Below are 20,181 nucleotides of genomic sequence, written 5' to 3'. Positions count from 1 at the left end.
GGGACTCGGGGTGTGAGCCCCATTGGGGTGTGCTCAGGGTTATGAGTGTGTCACCTGTGTTTGTGTGTGTGTGTGTGTGTGTGTGGAGGGGTGGGCTTGGACGGGACACTGGGACCTTTGCCTTAGATTTATGATGGGTAGGGCTTCTCCAAGGTGGGCCCCCTCCTCTCCCACTGCTGGGGCCCCGTGGCCACCCTTCTGCATGTCTAAGAGGAGGAGCCTGCCTTCCTCCCCCATCGCCCCGCCTCTCAACCAGACTCATCTAAGGCTGCTTGTCTTCGTCCGCCAGGCAAACTGCAGCACCCCACACCCTGGTCCCCTGTCCTCTGCAAAGCCACCAGCCTGAGGGCAGTGGCAGGGGATGGGTGTAGGGGGTGCTGCTCTGGGCTGGGCTGGGGAAGGGTGCTGGGGGGAGGGGGCTTAAATGCACGGTGCATGTCTGGTGTCTGTCTTGCCACCTGGACACCTCATGCTTGTGTCTCCCCCCACCCCACCCCACCCCACCCCACCCCACCCTGTTTTACATCTTTTATAAATGTGCCAAACTGTGTGGGTTCTGCCAGGAGTGGTGGTCTTTGGTGGCTGGCACCTCCAGGGTCCAAGCTGGAAGCACTGCACCCCTTGTCCCCTGTGTCACTCACTACGCAGGGGCTCCAGACAAGTTCTTCCCTCCTGTGTCACACAGAGAGCCAGGGAAAAGGACTGTACCACTTTTATTGTCTCCCAACACCTCTGTTCCCCTGCCTCCCCACCTCTGCCTGGAGTTAGGGCATGCGCCTTCCAAGCTGTCCGAGGCACCCGCCTGGCCTGGTTCGGTCCTCCTAGCTACCTGCGGAGGAATGACTCTGCTTGGGGCTGGGGAGAGAGTGGGTACCACCTCCTCTCCCCTGGCAGAGCCTAGGCACCCACACAGGAAGAGCTGGGCCCTCACCTCTGCCCCACCCTCTTGAGGCCTCTGTCAGGGCTGTCTGTGGGGGCAGGAGAGTGGGGGTCCGTTTGGGAGGGCAAGGCATCTGAAGGGAATGCAGAAATTCAGGTGCAGGGTGGGGCATCTCCTATGTGGGAGAGGAAAGAAATGGGGCCAGCACAGGAGCCCTCTGCCCAGGCTGATGTTGAACTTGCTGAGATGGGCAGAAGCCAGCCGGGCAGAGAGCAGGAGGCGGGTGAGGGACGGGGAAGTGGGGCACAGACCAGGGGCCCATGGGTGGGAAGGAGAGGAACTGGGGTACAAATGGGGCATTCAGAAGAGACAAACATGGTCCAGAGGCAGGAGGGGGTGAGGGGAAGCCTGGTCAGGAAGGAGAGTAGAAAAGTGGGAACAGCTGCCCTGAACCGAGTGGTTCCTGTTGGAACACAGGGCTCCCTCCTGTCCTCAGCCCTGGACTCGATCTACCGCCTCCCCACCCCCGGCCCCCAACACATCCCAGAACCAACTTGCCATCCCAATTCTGGGAAACTTGCAGTAGGTGTGTCTCAGCCCACTAGCTCCTAGGCGAGCCCTCCTGCCTGGCCAGCCCGTCTTGTCCCTCTGACCTCTACCAGGACAGCTTCACTCACCCTCTACCAGTAGCTGTGTGTGGGCGCTGTCCTGGCCGGCCTGGCAGCAGTAGGTGCCCTGGTCCTCAGGTCGCACGTCATGGATGACCAAGCTGTGGGTGGGGCCGTGGCTGCGCAGCTCGTACTTATCTCCTGGACATAGCTCGACCCCCTCCCGCAACCAGCACACGTGGCCCCCGGAGCGGGACACAGTCACCTCCAGCACAGCCCGGCGGCCGACCAGAACCGTCTTCTCGCGAGGGGGGCGGCGGCACATCTGGAGAGGCAGTGCTGGGGGTGGAGAACGAAAGCTTAAGTGAACAGGGACACGCAGGGCCCCCAGGAGGAGAGACGCATCTTCCCTCCCCCTGCGGCCTCCAGTCCTGGTCTCAGATCTCAATGCCACCAGCCCGTTCCGTAGCACACCCAACCCAAAGTCTCCTCCTACCCATCTCCTCCCTAGGAAACGCACTGCCCTCTATGACCCGCCCCAGGAGAGCCCCTCGAGGAAGGCAGGTGAGGAGGCAGCGCTCCTAGGACCTCTCGCCAGCCTGCCAGTCCCGGGGGAGATGATGCCCACTACTGGCCGCCCCTGCCCCCGTTGCTTACCCTCCACCTCCAGCTGAGCCACGGACTGGGCGGGTCCCGCCTGGAAGCGAACCTCACCGGCGTCCTCCGCGCGCAGCCCGCTCAGCACCAGAAAATGTTTCTTCCCTGGGGGTGAGGGAGGAGCTAGCGAGGCCGAAGCCCCCTCTGGGGAAGGTTCAGGGATGAGGGTGGGGCCGGAGGAGATCCCCAGGTCTCTTCGGACGCGTTAAATGTGTGCTCGGTTGGGCGGAAACGGGATGCCGAGAGGGAAGAGGAGCGCTCCAGGACCGAGGGCTCGTGGCTGGGGGCCAGGGAAAGACAGGGAGACGGCTCCTTGGGCCGTGGGGCGGGACCGTTCGAGCTGGAGGCGCGGCTTATCCTCGTGGGGCGGGGTCTGCCTGAGCTGGGGGCGGGTCAGCAAGGGGCTAGACTCGGGAGAAAGTCGGCCAGACCTTCCTGTCGGATGCGGACGCGGTCTCCGGGTCTCAGCGGGCGGCCTTCAAGCTCCCAGCTCCCGGGGATCTCGACCTCCGACACGGTGCACTCGAACGTGGCGCCGTCGCCTTCGCGGGCGCGCACCGACCGGAGCTCGGAGAGCACCGACGCCGTGCGCTCTGGGGCGGAGCCGCGGACGTCAGCGGGGCGGGGCAGAGGGGGGCGGTGCCCGACCACGCCCACTGCCCGCCCCTCTCCCTGGAAGCCCCGGGAGTCAGTCCCGAGGGAGGACGGGCTCACTGCCCGCGCGCCCACCCCAGCGTCCGGCCCCGGCAGCGCCCCGTACCCACCGAGCACGGCCAGGCGGACGGGCCCGGTGCGAGCCGTCCCCACCGCGCAGCTGTAGCTCCCGGCGTCCGAGGGGCCGCAGCGCCGCAGCTGGAGCAGGCGGCGCGCGCCGAGGGCCTGGAGCCTGAGCCGAGGGCTGGGCGTGAGCGGGCGCCCGTCCTGGGGGCGGGAGTTGCAGAGGGTCGGGGTGAACTCGGCTGGGCGCAGGCGGCCGCGACCCTGGGAGGCGGCAGCGCCCTCTGTTGATGCCAAGTGGTGTCGAAGAGCGTTTTTACTTGTCTCTGCCCCTCAGGCTTGGGTCGGGCCATCCCGCACCTTCGGGGCCGCGCCAGAAGCCTCATGGGGAAAGTGCCACCCTTTGGGGACGTTAGGGCTGAGAAGGGGCGCCATGGGCGCGGGAAGCCCAGAGTCCTGTACCGGTCACAACGGCCATGAGCGTGGCTTCTGGAATTAGGTAAACCTGGATTCAAATATGGGCTCTACCCCTTTTGTCTGGCCTGGGCAATCCATCACCCCGCTGAGCTCCATCTCCTTGTAGACAAGGTGGAGATAACAAGACAGCCTCATAAGGACGTTGTGAGGATTAAAGGATTAATGTAAAGTGAATCTTAGCACCAGGGGCAGGCACATCCGCTCAGTGTTAGTTGTTTGTTTAAGGCATTATTATTGTGATTATGACGCCAAGGTGGGCTGGGCCGGGGCTGGGCTCTGACCTTCTCCCAGGTGACATCAGCCAAGGCCTGGGAAAGCTCGCACTCGAATGTAGCTGTGTTGCCCTCGGTCACCTCTAGATCCTGTAGCCCCCGCACAATGGTCACTGGGGCCTCTGGGAGAGGGAGGACAGTGCAGAGGGAGCAAGGGTAAGGACAGGACAGGGACCCAGCTTGCGGGGACAAGGAGGACACACTTGGGCAGAAGGGTCAGTGATACATTTAGACAAGGTGATCCATGGAGGCCACTAATGAGTGGGGGATGAGCTGGGACAAGTGGTCCACGGGGGATGCTGGTCAGTGGAGGACACAGCGGCTCACAGGGGTCAATGGGGCAGGAGTGGCCAACTGGGGATCAGACTTTAAGGTGGTCAGTGGGGGACATGCTGGGGCTAGAGGGGTACGGTGGGGACCCAGAGCAAAGATGCCAGTGGAGTAACCCATAGGCAGGCATGGTCGGTGGGGGCCACACTTGGCTGGAAGGCACAGGAGACACTGGCCAGTGGGAGACACAATGGGTTCAGAGGAGCAATAGGGGGACCCTTGAGCAGGTATGGTCAGTGGGGAACGCACTAGGACTGGAAGCCAAAATGGGGGACACGGAAACAGGTGCTAGTGAAGTCACACTTAGGCATGGTCAGTGGATGGTTGGGACTTGAGTGGTCAGAAGGGCACAGACAGGCAGGGCGGCCACAGCAGGCAGGCGTGCCCAGGTAGACAATAGGGACCACACCACACTGGCACGGACATGCTCACAGGGGCAGGCCAGCAGGTTGCAGGCACAGAGGAGCCACACTCAAGCAGGGTAGTCACTGGGGCCACAGGTCAAAGGGTCAGGGGAGTCCTGCTCTGGCAGGGAGGTCAGTGGGGGCCACACAAGGAGTGGGGTCAGTAGAGTCACCCCCAGGGCAGTCAGCAGGCAGGCAGCGGTCCCCCAGGCCGCACCTCTCACGGTGAGTCTGGCCGCACAGCGCAGGGAATCCGCAGTGAAGGAGATGCAGCCCGAGTCGGCCAGGCCCAGGCCACTGAGGACCAGGTGGTGAGTGTGGCCCTCTGTGTGAATGTGGCACTTGGGCCCCGGCTGCAGCCGGACTCCTCCCCGGGCCCACTCCCCAGTCACACCCTCCTGGGACAGCTCCAGGTGGAAGGTAGCACTGCCCCCCTCGATGATGGTCACATCCTCCAGAGGCTGCAGCACCCTGAGCTGCCTCGCTGGTGGGGGGAGATGGGGAGAGAGGGAGAATGAGGGCTCCATCTCTAGGCAGGGGCTTTGGGGGGCTCACATACCCCTTGACCCTGCCCGCACCATCCCTAACACCCGACCTAGTGACAAAGTTCAGAAGCAGGGTTCAGGAAGAAGGAAGCACAGCTGGCCAGACTTCCGGGGAGAGAGAGCCTTACTGGGGTTAGGAGGCGGGACACAGGAAGGAGGTGAGGGGCGGACAGGGGGTGGAGGAGTCTGGGTGAGAGGTGCTATGACCTCAGAAGGTCAAAACCTGGGTCAGAGAGGTTAAGGAATTTGCACGAGGTCACACAGTCAAGAGAGGGCTCCAGCTTGCGGGCTGGGGGGTGCTGTTTGCCAGCCACCCCTGCTTCTCAAACGGGCCCCTGTGTCCTGGGGCATGTGACTGAAGGACCAACAGGGCAAGTCTTTCTGGAGTATAATATTGATGTTTATAGCAAAGCTAACTTGGACACGTGAAATGGAACGCAAATCCACATGGGCTTCTAAGGTGGAAAAAAAAAAAAACACTAGAAAAAGCAAAGTTCTGCTTTGGGCAGGCTGCTTTAGTCATATTCCTGGAGGTCAGCCAGGGCTGACTTGCCTCAGCGGCGAGGAGCACTTTGGTGGGGGTCCGAGGGGCCCTGGGCCAGCCGGGAAAGGCTGTGCCATGGGGCAGGCGACATGTTAGGAGAGGACGGGGCACTCACGCCTCACGCTGAGCCTGGCCAGGGTGCGATCGTGGTGGCTCTCGCAGCCGTAGGTGCCCTGGTCGGCCAGCACAACGCCGCGGATGCAGAGGCGGTAGATGTGGCCATCCTGGGCCATGGATAGGCGAGAGTCGAGGGGCAGGGGCTCCCCGCCCCGCAGCCAGCGCACGGCCCCTGCTGCGCCCACGCGGCCTGTCTCCACTTCCAGGCACACGTCCTGGCCTTCCTCTGCGCGCACATCCTGCAGCCGCCGCAGGAACAGCAGCTCTGTTTCTGGGGGGAAGGAGGAGGGAGCATGGAGCCCAGCGGGGGCTGGGGGCCACCCCCTGCTCCATCTCACTGGCCCGTTCCTGGGCAGAAGGGCAAGGCTGCGAGGGCAGGGGCTGGAAGGGTGGGTACAAGGAACAAGATCATTTCAGCCCCATCAGGACCAAACCTCGAACGTGGAGCCGGGCACTTGTGGCTGTGGCCCCTGCTCGGGCAGTCACCGTCCCCGCATCCTCAAGCTGGCAGCCTCGCAGGGTCAGTGTGCGGCTTGACCCATTCTGGGCCACCTCTAGCTGGGGCCCTGGAGTGACAACGGCCCCATTGTGCAGCCAGGTGACATCGGCGTCCGGTGGAGAGACTTCACACCGGAAGGTGGCATCATCGCCTTCGTGGACGGTCAGTGGTGTCAGCTCTGAGACCAGCTTCACCAGCGGTGGTTCTGGGGGTGGGGGCGGTCAGTGAGGTGGGCTGGGCCTTTCCCCCTCCCTCCTTTTCATCCCCTCCTGGGGTGCAGGCCTTCATCCCCCAGTTATTTAACACACCTTTCCTGGGACCTACGGTGTGTCAGCCAAAGGACAATATGCCAACTCCCTGCCACTTCTAGCCAACTCCCCTCGATCCTGGCCTGGCACCTCTCTGACTCCCTAATAGTAATGGATCGTTGACTACGGACCCTATTTGTCTCAATTAATTGTCACAGCAGCCCTGTAAGATGAGCATTATCCCCCCACTTCAGAGCTGGAGCTCAGAGAGGTTAAGTAACTTGCCAGTGTCACACAGCTACTAGAAAGCAGAATCCAGACTGGAACCCAACGGGTTCAGAGCCTCAGCTTCTAGCCTGAGGGTCCCTGGAAGAGGGAGCCCTGGGTACCCATCCACGTAACAGCGTGTGTGTGCAGTGGCTGGAGCCAGAGGCAGTGAGGTGGGGCTGAGGGGTGAGGGCGGGGGTGTGGTCCTCAGGGTGCCAGGGCCGCAAGGGTGAGCAGTGCACTGTTACCTTCCACGCTGACGAGAAAGATGCGGCTGTCCTGGGGCGTGTCGCACAGGTACTCCCCAGCGTCCCTGCTGCGTGCCCCCCGCACCCGCAGCACCTGCCTCGGCCCGGCCTGCTCCAGCTGCACCCGCCCCTGGCTTGCCAGTCGCTCCCCGTCCTTGTACCAGCGCACAGGGCCCCCCGGCCCGGAGAGGTGCACCACCAGCTCTAGGTCCCCGCCTGGGGTGCTGCGAACCCTCGTCTGGGCTGCCTCGGGGGCCACCACCCGCACGGGGGGGTCTGCGGGGTCAGAGCTGGGGGTCACTGGGAGGGAGGGCTCAAGGGCTGCGAGGAGGGCAGGAGGAGGCGAGATGGGGAAAGGCACTGCGGGGGGCAAGGGGTGGACAAGGTGTGCTAGAGAGGTGGGGGAGCCCGTGGGTTTGGGGTGCAACTCAGGCTTTCTGCCCAGGTGACACTCACCAGCCACTTGGACAGTGAAGCTGAGGCTGGGGGCGTCCGGGGCTGCCCCAGATTGGCAGGTGTAGAGGCCTGCGTGGGCCGGGTCTGCAGCCCGGATGCGGAGGACGCGGCGGGGTCCCTCAGTGTGAAGCTCCAGGCCCTCGCCCTCCTGCACGGGCCTCCCATTGTGGCTCCAGAAGACCAGGGCGACAGCTCGGGACAGCTCACAGCTCAGCACAACTGGCTCCCCGGGGGCCACACAGAGTGGGCTGGGGGCTGCCTCTGGGGCGAGGAACTGGACAGGGGGCTCTGGATGGAGAGAGGGTGTCAGCTCAGGCATGCCTCCACCTCCCCCGCCGGGACTGGCCAGGAGCACCCACCAGCCAGGCTGACATTGAAGGTAACGGCCTCATCACGGGTCTCGCACACGTACTCCCCAGCATCCTCAGGCTGTGCGTGGGGCAGGGTCAGGGTTCGAGCAGGCCCCTCGGCACCCAGATGTAGGGCGTCGGACGCTTCCACCTCCAGCCCATCCTTGTACCAGCGCACCTGGGACCCCGCAGGGGCCACCTCGCAGCGCAGCTCCACACGCCCCGGAGCCCCGAACTGCAGGTCCAGGGAGCGGGCTGCCGGGTGCACGATCCTCTCCGGCGGAGCTGGTGGGTGGACAGAGGGGGGAACCGGCTCAGCCAGCAGGCCTCCACCTGCCTCACCGGCTCGAGTCTCAGCCCTCTCCCTTCGCAGCACAGCTCTTGGGACGGTACCAGCTACAAGCCACGGGCACTTACTGGTGCTGGGCAATATGCTAAGCACATTGCAGACACTCCCTCGGAGGTGTCTAGCCATTGGCTTCACTTTACAGATGAGGACCTGAGGTCACTTTAGAGAGAAGTGACTTGCCAAGGTGGACAGAAAGAGATAGACCCAGACTCACACCCAGACCAATCCAACCGCAATGTGCACCCGCCCCGCCCCGCCCCGCCCCGCCCCCACTTTCCATCTCCTTTCTCTGCTTTGCCTCTGATGCACTTCTCACCACCTGAAAAACCACCTACTGTACTTCTTTGTTGTCTGCCACCCTCCCTAGAACGCCAGCTCCACGAAGAGAGGTTTTTGTCTTATTCACTTGCTACTGTAGCCCTCAGCATCTAGATCAGTGCCAAGCATACAGCAGTCATTCAATAAGGATTTGTGGAATAAATGATTGAATGAATGAATGAATGCTTCTAATTGCTGAGCTCTCTCCCCCAGGTCTCCGGTTACTGTTCCGCTCTGACTTGAGCAAGCCCGGGGCTCTCTCTCTGATGGCTGAGAGTGAGGAGGCTGGGGAGGAGAGGAGACGGGGGGAGCCCCTAAACAGTGAGAAGTGGGAGGGTTGGGTGTCTGTCCCTCAGCCCCCTGCCTCACTGGCTCCCCAGGGTGCCCCAAGACTGCCCACCTGTGACGGTGACAGTGAAGAAGGCTGAGTCATCTCCAGCATCACACACGAACTCGCCCCCGTCCTCAGGCTGGGCGGCGGGCAGCACCAGGCGGCGGTGGGGCCCATCACTCTCCAGCACCAGGGCCTCGCTCTCCTCCACCTCCAGCCCATCCTTGTACCAGCGCACGGGGGCGTCCTCCCGAGACAGCTCACACATCAGTACCACACACTCCAAGCTCACGGCGATCAAGGTCACCTCATCCCGGGGGTAAATGATGCGCACCGGGGGCTCTGCAGAGTGGGGGCAACCACAGGCTGTCACAAACTCACCATCAGCCTCCCTGGGGCCATCTGGCAGCATGAAGTACCTGTCACCACAATAATAAGGGTAATAAGAGTAATAATAATGAGGAATGATAGGTCCACAATCTGTTCTCTGAGATCCCTGGGGCCAGAGGTGTGATGGAATCCAGAATGCTTCAGATTCCAGAAATGGTGCATTTATCACATATCACCTCCCTCCGTAGCCCCCACGGGCCACCCCCCCAATCAATCACATTAACGTTTCTGCTGTGTAACATTTAGGTATATTCACTCTAAGCAGGATAATTAAAGAGCAGAAATAGCTTCCAGCAGTTAAGGTCAGGTTTTAGTGAAATGACTTTGAGTACCAAACTTACAAAAAGACTTTTGATTTTGAGAGTTTTTTGGATTTCGGAATTATGGCTAAGGAATCATGACTGTGTAATACAAATCCTTATATCGGCTTCCTAAGGTTCCAGGAACAGTCCTAAGCACTTTACACAGTTAACCCTCACAGCAATCCTCGGCGGTGGGTATATTTTTATCCCGTCTTCCAGACAAGGAAACTGAGGCACAGAGTGATTAAGCAACTTCCTAAAGATCACAGCTGGCTACACCTACTGTGAGGCAAGAGGAAAAACTCTTGTCTGTTAAAGGGAGGCTCAGACTCTGCAAGCAGCGGTGGAGAGTCCAAGTCAAGGCTTGCCGGAACGCAGTAAAATTTTTGCATCTGTGCGTAACAGTTGCCAACACCTGTCTGAATTCCCCAGGGATGTTACACGCTGATTCTGGGAGTTCATCTCCCACTGTTCTAAAGTGGTCACTCTTTCACAGAAAGGGGGCCATGTCAAAATTGGAGATGACCAACGCCAAGCTTGGGCCTGCCCACCTCCCACGCGCCCCTGAGATCCGCCAGAACCTGCAAGTCTCCAAACACTTTTGCGCTCTAGCCTTCGGCCCCCTTGTGGTTGTCTGGGGAACTGCAGCTTCCCGGGCCCGCGTTTTGCAGGGGCGCGCGCGCGCGGCAGACGTGCTGGCCAGCACATCCTCGGCCCTCGGCCCCCGCAATGCGCCTCCCTAACTGGGCTTGAAGCAGCCTGGTTCTCTCGGGCCCAGCAAGGAAGGCGGGTAGATTGCAGAGTGCGGCTCCCTGAGGGGTGGGAGCAGTGGGGTGAGGTCACGGGGCAGCGATGGTGCTGGGGTGCTTGCACAGCTGTGGGACCTCAGCTCAGCACTACACTTGATCCTCCCTGGTCCACAGCGGAGGTGGTGTTGGTGCGAACTTCCCCGTGAGGAATCTGGTGTTCGGTGGGGAGGCTGGTGTGGGCTGAAGAGTGCACAGTTGTGGCCATTATGCCTGGCCAGGGCCTGGGTGGGAGAGGTTGGAGGGACACACTGTAGAGCAGAAAGGCCTCTTCGGCTTGGTGGGCTTGTGTGTGCCAGACTCACTATCTGCAGTGTGGGGAGTGGGGCCCTAAGTGGCTCAGCCTAGGCTGAGGCATTATTTCTAGGGCAGGGCAGGGGAGAGGGTGACAAGACGGTGCCAGCAGGAGGATGGTCACTTCCGGGCAGCCAGTGGGGTTCATCTGTGCCACCAAGAGCTGCCAAGGCCCTAGACACTCCTTCCTCAACATACACACTGGGGTTGCGCTGTGGGCTGCAGCCCCAAGTTTCCAGCACGGAACCACCATGGCTGCCACAGTCGTCCTGAGCTTTTCCACGTTGAACATTCCCCGTCCGCCACCTTCAGCCCAAACCACGACCCCAATGAACTGACTCAGCCCTGCCCCAAGTATCTGTTCTGAAGGCTCCTGCTGCCTGCTGCCCAGGTTAGCAGCCCCCAGCACCCTATGGCAACACTCGACAACTCACACACACTCTCACCCTACGCTGGGTCGGCCTTTCCTGCTGGGCCATGTGCTCCCGCAGGGAAGCGGGCCTGTCTGCCTGCCTGCTGCCGAGAACCCGGAGCCCGGCCCAGGGCTGGCGCCCGCGGGTGACATGGTGCCTGTCTCCGAGGCCCTCCCTGGCTCTCCTGTCTTGCTCTCTTGAGCCCTCTGCCCTCCTCATCCCTCACAGCACTTGTCACGAGGTGTCACTGTACATTTATTTGTGTATTTATTGATGTAACACAGGGGTCGCAAACTCGAATGCCCACAGGAGCCAGGGAGGTAAGTGGCTGAAGCAGTCTGGGGAGAGGCAAAAAGGGATGGCGGGGAGCGTGGGACAGAGGAATGTGGGCCCCGTGTTACGGGGGCAGCTGCTACTCAGCGCCAGCTGTTCGTCTCCACGGGGGGAAGCGGGACCAGAGGCGCCGGGTCTTCGGCTTTTTCAAGAGGACGCATAACTCCGGATTGTTATTTGAACTGTCCTGACTTTGGTAAGACTCTGCAGGCCAAACAAAACACATCTGTGGGCTGCATGGGGCCCTAGGGACTGCCCGTTTGCGACCCCTGGTTAACGACTGTCTCCCCAGCTAGACTGGCGGCTCTCTGAGAACGATGACTGTGTCTGCATTACGTACCAGTGACCCGCAGCCTCTGGCCCGGTGCCTGGCACAGAGACAGTGCTCAGTACATGAGCTGGGGGAGCTGGGCTGTTCCTGACTTTGGGTGATGGGGAGCAGCCTGCCTGGCTGAATAGGGGCCCTGGGCGATTTCGGGCCGGGAACTCTGTGCATGCACCCGCAGCCCCGCCTCCCTCCCCCCCAGCGTGCTAGCTAGGGGTACATGGCCAGCCCCCCAAGGGCTCAGGACTGTCTTCTGGTGACCCTGGGGAGCTGGGGTGGGCTCACACCTGTGACAGTGACGGTGAAGGAGGCCGACTCGTCATCGATTTCACACAAGTACTCTCCGGAGTCCTCCAGCTGGACAGCGGGCAGCACCAGGCGGCGGATGGTGTCCTCCTTCTGCAGGAGCAGCGAGGGACTCTCCACCACCTCGTCACCATCCTTGGTCCAGCGCACCTCGGCCCAGGGCCGGCACAGCTCGCAGGTCAGCACCACGCGCTCCAGGCGCACGGCTGCCACATACACCTTGCCGCTGGGGTACACAATCCACGAGGACACGTCTGGAGGACAGGAACAGCCGTGGCTGGGCGTCAGTGGCTGGGGCCCACGGGCCCTGCTGCCCTCCCTGATCCACGCCTGTTCCCTACTCCTGGAAGGTGGGTCACAGGTTGAAGAAGAGGGACCTCGCTCGGATGGTGTCTCCATGCACAGCTGGAGACACAACCAGTCACCAAAGCACATCAGGAGCATGGTGGCACGGTGGGGCCAAGGTGTCATCCTCTGCTCTGGAAACTTCCACATTCTCTGGGTTGGGACGGGGACGGTATGAGAGCGGGAAGAGGAGGGTTGGCTGCCCACATGAAGCTGCGGTCTCCGCTGGCCTCTGAGATCTGACCCCTCCAGTGTCTGCTCTGGGAGAACTGCCATCCCTAGAGGGTTCCCCTGGCAGGGTCTTCAGGAGAACAGGGACGGCAGGGCTCCCTGTGCCTCGTGTAGTCGTGACCGGTGTGTTTATGACAGCGCACTTTCTGTGAGTGACTGAACCTTGGGGTGCAGGCCATGGGTCAGGGAAAAAGGGGGGCATCTGCTCAGCCTAGGGGAGGGAAGCAGGGGCTACTAATTGTGGTCCAGGGCTGAGAGTGTGGCAGCTGCCCAGGCGGGAGCGGGGGTACCTTCCCCTGTCCCGCGGCCCGCCTGGACCCCCACCTGTGATGGTGACGGTGAAGTAGGCGCGCTCATCTCCAGCGACGCACTGGAACTCGCCCCCATCTGGGGGCTGGGCGGCAGGCAGCACCAGGCGGTGACGCGGCCCTTCCTTCTCCAGCACCACGAAGTCGCTCTCCTCCACCTCCTGGCCGTCCTTGTACCAGCACACAGGGGCGTCCTCCCGGTCCACCTCACAGGTTAGCATGACGCACTCGGAGGTTATGGCGTGCACGAACACGTGCTCCTGGGGGTCCAGGATGTGCACTGGGGGGTCTGGGGGGAGCAGAGATGGGGTCACAGACACCCCACACACAGGACACATGAGTCCACATCGGCTGCTTGGCCGGGAGACAGTCTCATCCTAGGAGGACACTGGGAGGGTTAGGGCTGTGCTGTGCTGGGGGCTCTGGGGCAATGACATGGGAAGCTGAGGGCATGACAGGGGATCAGGTGGACCTTGAGTGCTCTGTGGGTCCCCAGAGGGTCAGAGGTGGCTGGGTGGGGACATGAAGGGAGGGAGGCAGAGAGCCTCTGTCTAGGCTGAGAGGCGGTCACCATCACAGGCCACATCAGGCCATGCTGGCTGCTGCTGTCACAAGGAAGGCCCTGCCACAATGGTCCCAGGCTGGGCAGGAGGTGGGAATGACTTAGCGGGGCCACAGTGGTTCAGCTGCTCCCTACAGGTAGTGAGCTCCCTGTCTCTGGGTACATTCAGGCAGGGGCTAGAGGACCTCCTGGCAACAGGGCTGAAACAGGATTTCCACCCAAAGTGAGAAGATGAGCTGGATCTGTGGTTCCCAAGCTGCCTTCCCGGAGGAGATCCCAGGCTCTGCCCTGGGTATTCTGGCTCTGGCGGTCTGCGGGGCCTGGGCATATGCATTTAGAGCAAGCTTCCGGGGTGGTTCTGAGGCAGCCAGACCATGGACTGGCCTCTGAGAACCACTGGACCACTGCACTCAAAGCTTCCCTTTGACCCTGGCCGCCTGGGGCAGTAGGATGAGCACAATCCTGGGTGTGAACCCAGCTAGGGTATGTGCTTGCTGTGCGATACTGCGCAAGTCACATAACCTCTCTGAGCCTCAGTTTCTTCATCTGTGAACTGGCAATATATTACCCCTCATCTAGTTGTGAAGATTAAATGAAATAGTGTATATCTGAAGTATCTAGTACTTGGTTCTTGGTAAATGTGCAAGCAACGTGAGCTCCCCTCTGTCCTTCCCGTAACGGAATTTAGTTCTCCCCCCACCCCCAGCAGAGGGTATGTGGGGGCAAGTGTGCTGGAGAGTGTTGGTGCTTGGGAGGATAAGCAAGCGAGAGCCGAGTGATCTGAAAACATGTCCCCAGCCCACGAGGTCCGCCCTGGAAGGGACCCCCTCCCCAAGCAGGCAGACCGGGGGCAGGGCCTGCACGGCCCCCGAGTCAGCCTCAGCTGGAGGAGCCCAGGCCGCCATAGCTCCTGACCTCGGACGGTGACGCTGAAGAAGGCCGAGACCCCTTCTGTTCTGCACTCAAACTCGCCACTGTCCTGGACTTCGGCCTCAGGCAGGATCAGCCGGTGTCTGCGCCCGTCCATCTTCACCACCAGCGACTCACTCTCCTCCACCTTCTGCCCATCCTTGTACCAGCTCGCCGGGAAGTCCAGCCGGGAGAGCTCACAGGTCAGCACCACTCGCTCCGAGGTCGTGAAGGTCAAGGACACCTTGTCCTGGGGGCTCAGGATGTGCACCGGGCTCTCTGCGTGCAGAGAAGCACAGTCACACGCAGCGCCCTTGCGTGCTCTGCCTGGAGTAAGCACCCTGCTCCGGGATAAGCACCCCACTCGGGGATAAGCACCCCGCCTGGGGATAAACACCCTGCTCTGGGATAAGCACCCCACTCAGGAATAAGCACCTCGCTCAGGGATAAACAGCCCGCTCCAGGATAAGCACCCCACTTAGGGATAACTGCTCTGGGATAAGCACCCTGCTCTGGGATAAGCACCCCACTCGGGGATAAGCACCCCGCTCCGGGATAAGCACCCCGCTCCGGGATAAGCGTGTGCCCAGTGTAGGCGGTGGGCCATCAGGCCAGACAACTGCCATCAACGCACTTGTTGGAGTTGCAAAAAGTAGGTTTAGGCTTCCATACCACCTCTTAGGAGCGGTGGTTTTAGTGTGCCTACAAACTCTTAGGGAGCCTGCTAAAAATGCAGATGCCTCAACAACCCTTCCACAAGCATGCAAGGGCCAGGAGCCTGCCTTATAAACCAGCCCCCGAAAAGGACTCTCGTGTCGGTGATCCCAGGCTGCATTTGGGAAATGCTGCTCTGGATGCTGGTTATTTCTCACTTTGCCCTCTTCCTGGGTTGGTGGCGGCTAACTGCCCCAAGGCCCCATGCTTGGGCGCCGAGGAATTTCCTTGACTGGCCCTACAAACCCCAACAATGGTGACATGGCCAATGCCAGCATGTGTCCTGAACTTTCAGATGCCCACCAAGACTGTCCTCCTCAGGGACACCTCATTCCCTCTCCTTCCCTGTTCCCACAGGTGGCAGAGCGTGACTCCAGACCCAGACTGCCTGGGTTCATAATCCAGCACCACCACTCATTAGCTCTGTGACTTAGGGAAGTCACTTAACCTCTCTGTGCCTCAGTTTCCCCATGTGGAAAATGGGATGACAAAAGAACCTATCTTATAGGGCTGCTGAGAGGACTGTGATAATTACTATATGGAAAGTGATTAGGATTGTGTCTGGCACATGGGAAGTTGCTGACATGTTAGCAGTTACACAACAGGGCAAGAAACAGTCAGGAACTAGGAGCCAGGGCCCATGTCTCTGAGATGATAAATGTGACAGAATTCTGTAAACCACAGAACGCTCCAGAGAATTTGGAATACGATACTGAAGACAACCAAGGGTCCCCTGTACGTTGCACATGGGTTGAAATCGGCCTTCTGGACCACTGAGCCCTCTCTCTGAGCCCACCATGGATGCTCCTTACTCGCCTGGCGCAGATGTGAAAAAAGGGAACAGCATCTGCCTCATTGTGCCAACAGGACATCTGTGTCTTGACCCTACCTGCCCACCCTGGTCCCCACCAGCACCAACCTTGGATGGTGAGGGCGGCTGAGTCCTGCACGCCTGGGCAGCTGAAGCCGACCAGGGCCCCGCTGTCCTGGTGCTTGACGGCTTGCAGGATGAGTCTGTGCTGTAGGCCCTTCTGTTCCACTCGGTACCGCAGGGCCCCAGGCTCCACCTGGCCCTCCGGCTCACTACTCTTGAGCTCCTCCCCGTTAAGGAACCAGGTGCCCTGGATGATGGTAGAGAGATCCAGGGAGAAGACAGCATCTTCCCCATCATATACCTGCACATCCTCCAGGCCTGCCACGAGGCGAGCTGTGGGCACTGAGATGGAGATAGAACATAGCCATCAGAAGGCAGAGGTTGGCAGGCGAAAGGCTTAAATGAGGACGGGGACTGAGGGCTGATAAAGGAAGGAGAGGTGATGAGGAGGGCGTGAGTTGGGGTACGGCTGCCGACAGGCCAGGTCTGACAAGACAGACTCACCGAGGTGAGCAGACCCGTGGAACACAACGTGGGGACTGCGTCCGTGCTCGCTGACCGTGCAGACGCGGAAGCGGTAGTCGCCCTCGGAGGGCACGCAGTCTCCCGGCACCTCCACGGCTCCGGCTTTCTCAATGCTGAAGCACTGGATCCAGTCTTCCGAGCCCACCTCCTGCCGCTCCAGCCGGTAGATGAAGGGGGTCTCGGGAGCTGGCTCAGGGGGCTTCCAGGTCAGCAAGACCGTGTTCTTGTGGCCCTTGAACATCTCTGCCAGCACAGGGGGTCCCGGGGGACTGTGCTTGACGCCTGAGACAAAGGCAGGGTTTACATTCCAGCCCCGCTCCAGCCTCCCACAGCCCTCCCACCTTAAGTCCACTTTGCTAACCCAGGCTGTGGCATTTGGTCACCCCCCTGCCCTGGCCCTCTTGTCCAGTCCTTGAGGAGTCTGCCCCGGGGCTTTCACGCCCTCACATTTGACTCTGAGCAGAGTGGTGGTACGGGAGTTGCCCAGGCTAAAGGTGACCTCGCCAGCATCTTCTCGGGTGACCCCTGGAAGGACCAGGGCATGCATGTGGCCAGAGCTGCTCTGGCAGGTGGTCGGCAGGTCCTCCCCATCGCGGCTCCAGCGCCCCTCGACCCCAGCCTCTCGCGTCTCCACCAGCAGCACAGCGTTCTCTCCCTCCAGGACATCGAGCTTCCGGGGCAGCCGCTTCAGGATGGGCCCTGAGATGCAGACGGGAATCCATCAGCTCAGGGTCTGGGCACCTGCCTGCCTCCACCTTGACGTCCTCCCACCGGCCAGCCAACCTTTGACTGTTACGTTGGCCACGGTGCGCACCCGGCCCCGCATCTCGCACAGGTAGACTCCGTCGTCATCTGCCTTGAGCCTGTGGATGATGAGGCGCCGGACGGTGCCCTCCTCGATCTGCTCGTACTTGCGGCAGGGCAGCAGCCGCTGGTCCTCGCGGAACCAGGCGGTGGGAATGCGGGAGTTGGGTACTTTACACTCCAGCACGGCAATCCCATGCTCCCGGCCCTCCACGTCCTGCAGGGGCCTCGTGAACCGGAGCCGGGGCTCTGAGGAGAGGGGCGAGACCAGAGAAGGCTCTAGAGAGCCAGACCCGAAGGACTCCTCCTCGCATCCTCAACTGCCTGAACCCACATTAGCTCTAGGCGTCTGCTTCTCTCCAGAGCCAGCAGGCACTGTGGAATCACAGAAAAGCCACCAGAAGGGAAGCCAGGTGGCCTAAGTTCTCATCTGACCCTCACACTCCCTGGCCACATCACCCCAGCAAAGCCACTTCAATGATCCTGCGCCTCTGTTTCCTTAATTGTCAAGTAGGGAAAGAGATGGACCACATTAGTGATTTTCAAACTGTTCCCTGGGGCCCCCAGGAGGCACCTCACAGATTCTGCGAGGCTCTGAGTTGAATTACATCTTTAAATCCTTTAACCATTTTCAAAGCTGCCTTTTATAAAAAGAAAGCACGGTGGTGGAAACGACCAGAGGGTTCCCTCAGGCTGCCGGAGAAGCACGTTCGTTCGTCCTGCAGCTCTGGGAAGCTCCGCGCTCCCGCTGGGCTTCTCTCTCCTGATGGGGTCAGGCTCAGCGCGGCCTGGCCCATTTGTGCACATGGAGCCGCACCAGCGAGGCCACCGCTGCGCCACAGGTGCCCCACGCCTGACTGCGTGCCAGGCAGGGCTCAGGAAATTTGCCAACTTTTTTCCTCTGAGGGAAAAAGTTGGGCAGTAACCACAGAAGGTATAATCCTTCCAGTTGTGACGCAGCCTCATTACAGAAAGCTTTAACTTCCAGTGTGAGTTTGGGGTGTTTTCTTCCCCCTGAATTTTCTGTGTCGGAACAACGTGAGCATTTATTAGACACTGTTGGTGACAACTTTGAAACATCAATTTCCTCTTCTTCACCTTCCTCTTCTTTCAAACCTGGAGGGCGGTTTAGTGAAAGAGTAGTCAAAAGTCCCAGGGTATTTTTCCTCCATCGAGTTTACCTTTGGGGTGAATCAGGAATTTCTCAGTGTGAGGCCTGCAGCCAGGTGTTCCCCCAGGGCTCACAGGCTAGACTCAGTTATGCACACAGCCTCCACTTAAAACGTGTGTATTCAATAAAACACACCCCTTGTTCTCACTGATTGGTTTTGTAGGTACGTGTTATAAATTTGGACTTAGAAAGTTACACTCGTAAAATGTTTCTTTTATCTGTCTTTCATATCGGGGCCCCAGCGGGGTTTCCACTGGGGGAGGGGGAGCGAATTAACAAAGAGGTTTAAAACCACTGGAATAGAAGAGATCTAGGCCCCTTTGCGTTTGTGCATCAATCACTCCTTAAAGCTGTTTACCAAAGGGTGGTTTTCCACCATCTGCCTCAGAATCACTTGGGGGGTTGACTAAGAAGTTCCTGGGTACCCTGGAGACCTACTAAATCCGAATCCCTGGCGGGTGGAAGGCGGGCACGAAATGGTATTTTAATATCCGCCTCCCCTCCCCCTCCCTCTTCAGGGCGGCGGGGCACCGAGGGGGGTTGGAGTGAGGAGGACCCCGGAGGGCGCTGGAGGCCCCTCTCCAAGCCTGGGCTGCTGGAGGCGCCGCAGTACCTTTTACGTGCAGCTGCACGGCACTGAGCGTCTGGCCGGCCGAGTTGCGCGCGGCGCACACGTAGAGCCCGCGATCCTTGGCCTGGCAGTAGAGCACCTTGAGCACGAAGCCGCCGTCACGATCGCGGTACATGAGGCGGCGGCGATCGGGGAGCAGCGGGTGGCCCTCCCAGTGCCATTCGATCTCGGGCTCGGGCTTGCCCATCACGTAGCAGCGGAACTTGGCGTGCTTGCCCTCGTTCACCCAGAAGGTCTTGGGCGCGCACTTGAGCGGCTCCACCACGGGCGGGGGCGCCTCATCGGGGTCTTCGGGCGGGCTCTCGGGGGGCTGTTGCACCTGGAGCAGCGCGCCGGCCTGCGCGTGGCCGTGCGCGTTGCGGGCGTGGCACACGTACACGCCCGAGTCGGGCAGCCGCGCCGCCAGGATGCGCAGCGCCAGGCTGGCGCCCGGGCCGCCCTCGGCGCGGCGCGGCTCGAGAGCGAAGTGGCCGCTGTCCCACACTTCGTCCAGGGCCATCCCATCCTTCTCCCAGTACAGCGTGGGCGCGGGGAGGCCCCCCACCTGGCACGTCAGCACCACCTCCTCCCCCCGCAGTACCCACTGGGACCGGGGCCCCGTAAGGAACACCGGGGCGCCCTCCCCGGCCCCGGGCGCCGGCTGCGGGCGCTCGGCGGCCTGGGGCTCGGGCTCGGGGGCCGGAGGCTGCAGCACGGTGACGGCGGCCGCCGCGTAGGCCTCCCCGGCCGCGTTGCGCGCGCGGCACACGTAGACCCCCGCGTCGGTGGGCAGCGCGCCGCTCAGCAGCAGGCCGTGCTCGGCGCCGTCCGCCGGGAAGCTCAGGCGCTCCGAGGCCACCAGCGGCTGCCCGCCCTTCTCCCACACGACGCTGGGCGGCGGCTCCCCCAGCACCACGCACTTGAGCTCGGCCTCGGCGCCGCTTACCACCCGCACGGGCCGCGGGAAGCGCAGGAAGCACGGGGGGCTCCCCTGATCCCCCGAGCCCGCCTTCATCGCGCCGGCCGCAGACGGCCCGCCGCGGCGCGGGGGCAGCGCAGGCGGCCTGCGGAGGCCCGCAGCGGCGGCCGGAGCCCGGGAGGCGGGGCGCGTCCGGGGACGGGGTGCGGGGACCTACCGAGCCCTCCCCTGGCCGCGCGCTGCCGGCTCGCCTCCTTACCCGGGGCCCGGTGCTGCAGCTCGGCGGCGGCGGCGATCGCGGGCCCGGAGCGCGGAGCTTAGGGGGCAGTCCTTCCTGTTTGCCTTGACGGCGAGGGGCCCCTGCCCGCGGCCTGGCTTCCTGCTCCGGAGAGCCTCCCTCCCAGCCCCCTCCCACAGCCTGGG

General features: G+C 61.5%; 1 protein-coding gene across 12 annotated transcripts; it reads right to left on the bottom strand.

Annotated features, from left to right (window-relative positions):
• Positions 1-538: 538 nt before the first annotated feature.
• OBSL1 (obscurin like cytoskeletal adaptor 1) lies at positions 539-19,992 on the bottom strand. 12 transcript variants are annotated; one of them, XM_070489660.1, is made up of 22 exons: positions 18,843-19,992; positions 17,038-17,307; positions 16,702-16,953; positions 16,234-16,536; positions 15,775-16,071; positions 14,148-14,420; positions 12,687-12,959; positions 11,768-12,040; positions 8,687-8,959; positions 7,629-7,904; positions 7,270-7,557; positions 6,814-7,089; positions 5,986-6,255; positions 5,550-5,822; positions 4,563-4,829; positions 3,621-3,733; positions 2,910-3,066; positions 2,577-2,738; positions 2,146-2,250; positions 1,558-1,827; positions 932-1,013; positions 697-825 (listed from the first exon to the last, which is right to left on the bottom strand). In XM_070489660.1, the coding sequence occupies exons 1-22, from the start codon at positions 19,852-19,854 to the stop codon at positions 822-824; spliced, it is 5,769 nt and encodes a 1,922-aa protein (XP_070345761.1). In that variant the 5' UTR covers positions 19,855-19,992; the 3' UTR covers positions 697-821. The 12 variants fall into 12 exon arrangements, 7 of the variants coding, with proteins under 7 accessions (XP_044607103.1, XP_070345761.1, XP_044607105.1 ...); XR_011495547.1 differs by lacking the exons at positions 697-825; positions 932-1,013 and adding an exon at positions 539-672 and having other exon boundaries at positions 2,910-3,146; XM_044751168.2 differs by lacking the exons at positions 697-825; positions 932-1,013 and adding an exon at positions 539-672.
• Between the last annotated feature and the right edge of the window lie 189 nt (positions 19,993-20,181).

This window comes from Equus asinus, chromosome 19 (genome assembly GCF_041296235.1).
Source record: "Equus asinus isolate D_3611 breed Donkey chromosome 19, EquAss-T2T_v2, whole genome shotgun sequence".
NCBI classification, from domain to species: Eukaryota; Metazoa; Chordata; class Mammalia; order Perissodactyla; family Equidae; genus Equus; species Equus asinus.
Note: the sequence above shows the minus strand (reverse complement) of the source record. Positions and strands in the feature narration are given on the sequence as shown.

Bases quoted from the DNA above. Each gene is read 5' to 3' on its own strand.
- OBSL1 (XM_070489660.1), bottom strand. From the start codon at position 19,854: ATGAAGGCGGGCTCGGGGGATCAGGGGAGCCCCCCGTGCTTCCTGCGC. The intron at 16,537-16,701 runs GTGAGGGCGTGA...CCTTTGTCTCAG, and splicing joins CACTCTGCTCAGAGTCAAAT to GCGTCAAGCACAGTCCCCCG. The intron at 7,905-8,686 runs GTGGGCAGTCTT...TCCACCCACCAG, and splicing joins CTTCACTGTCACCGTCACAG to CTCCGCCGGAGAGGATCGTG.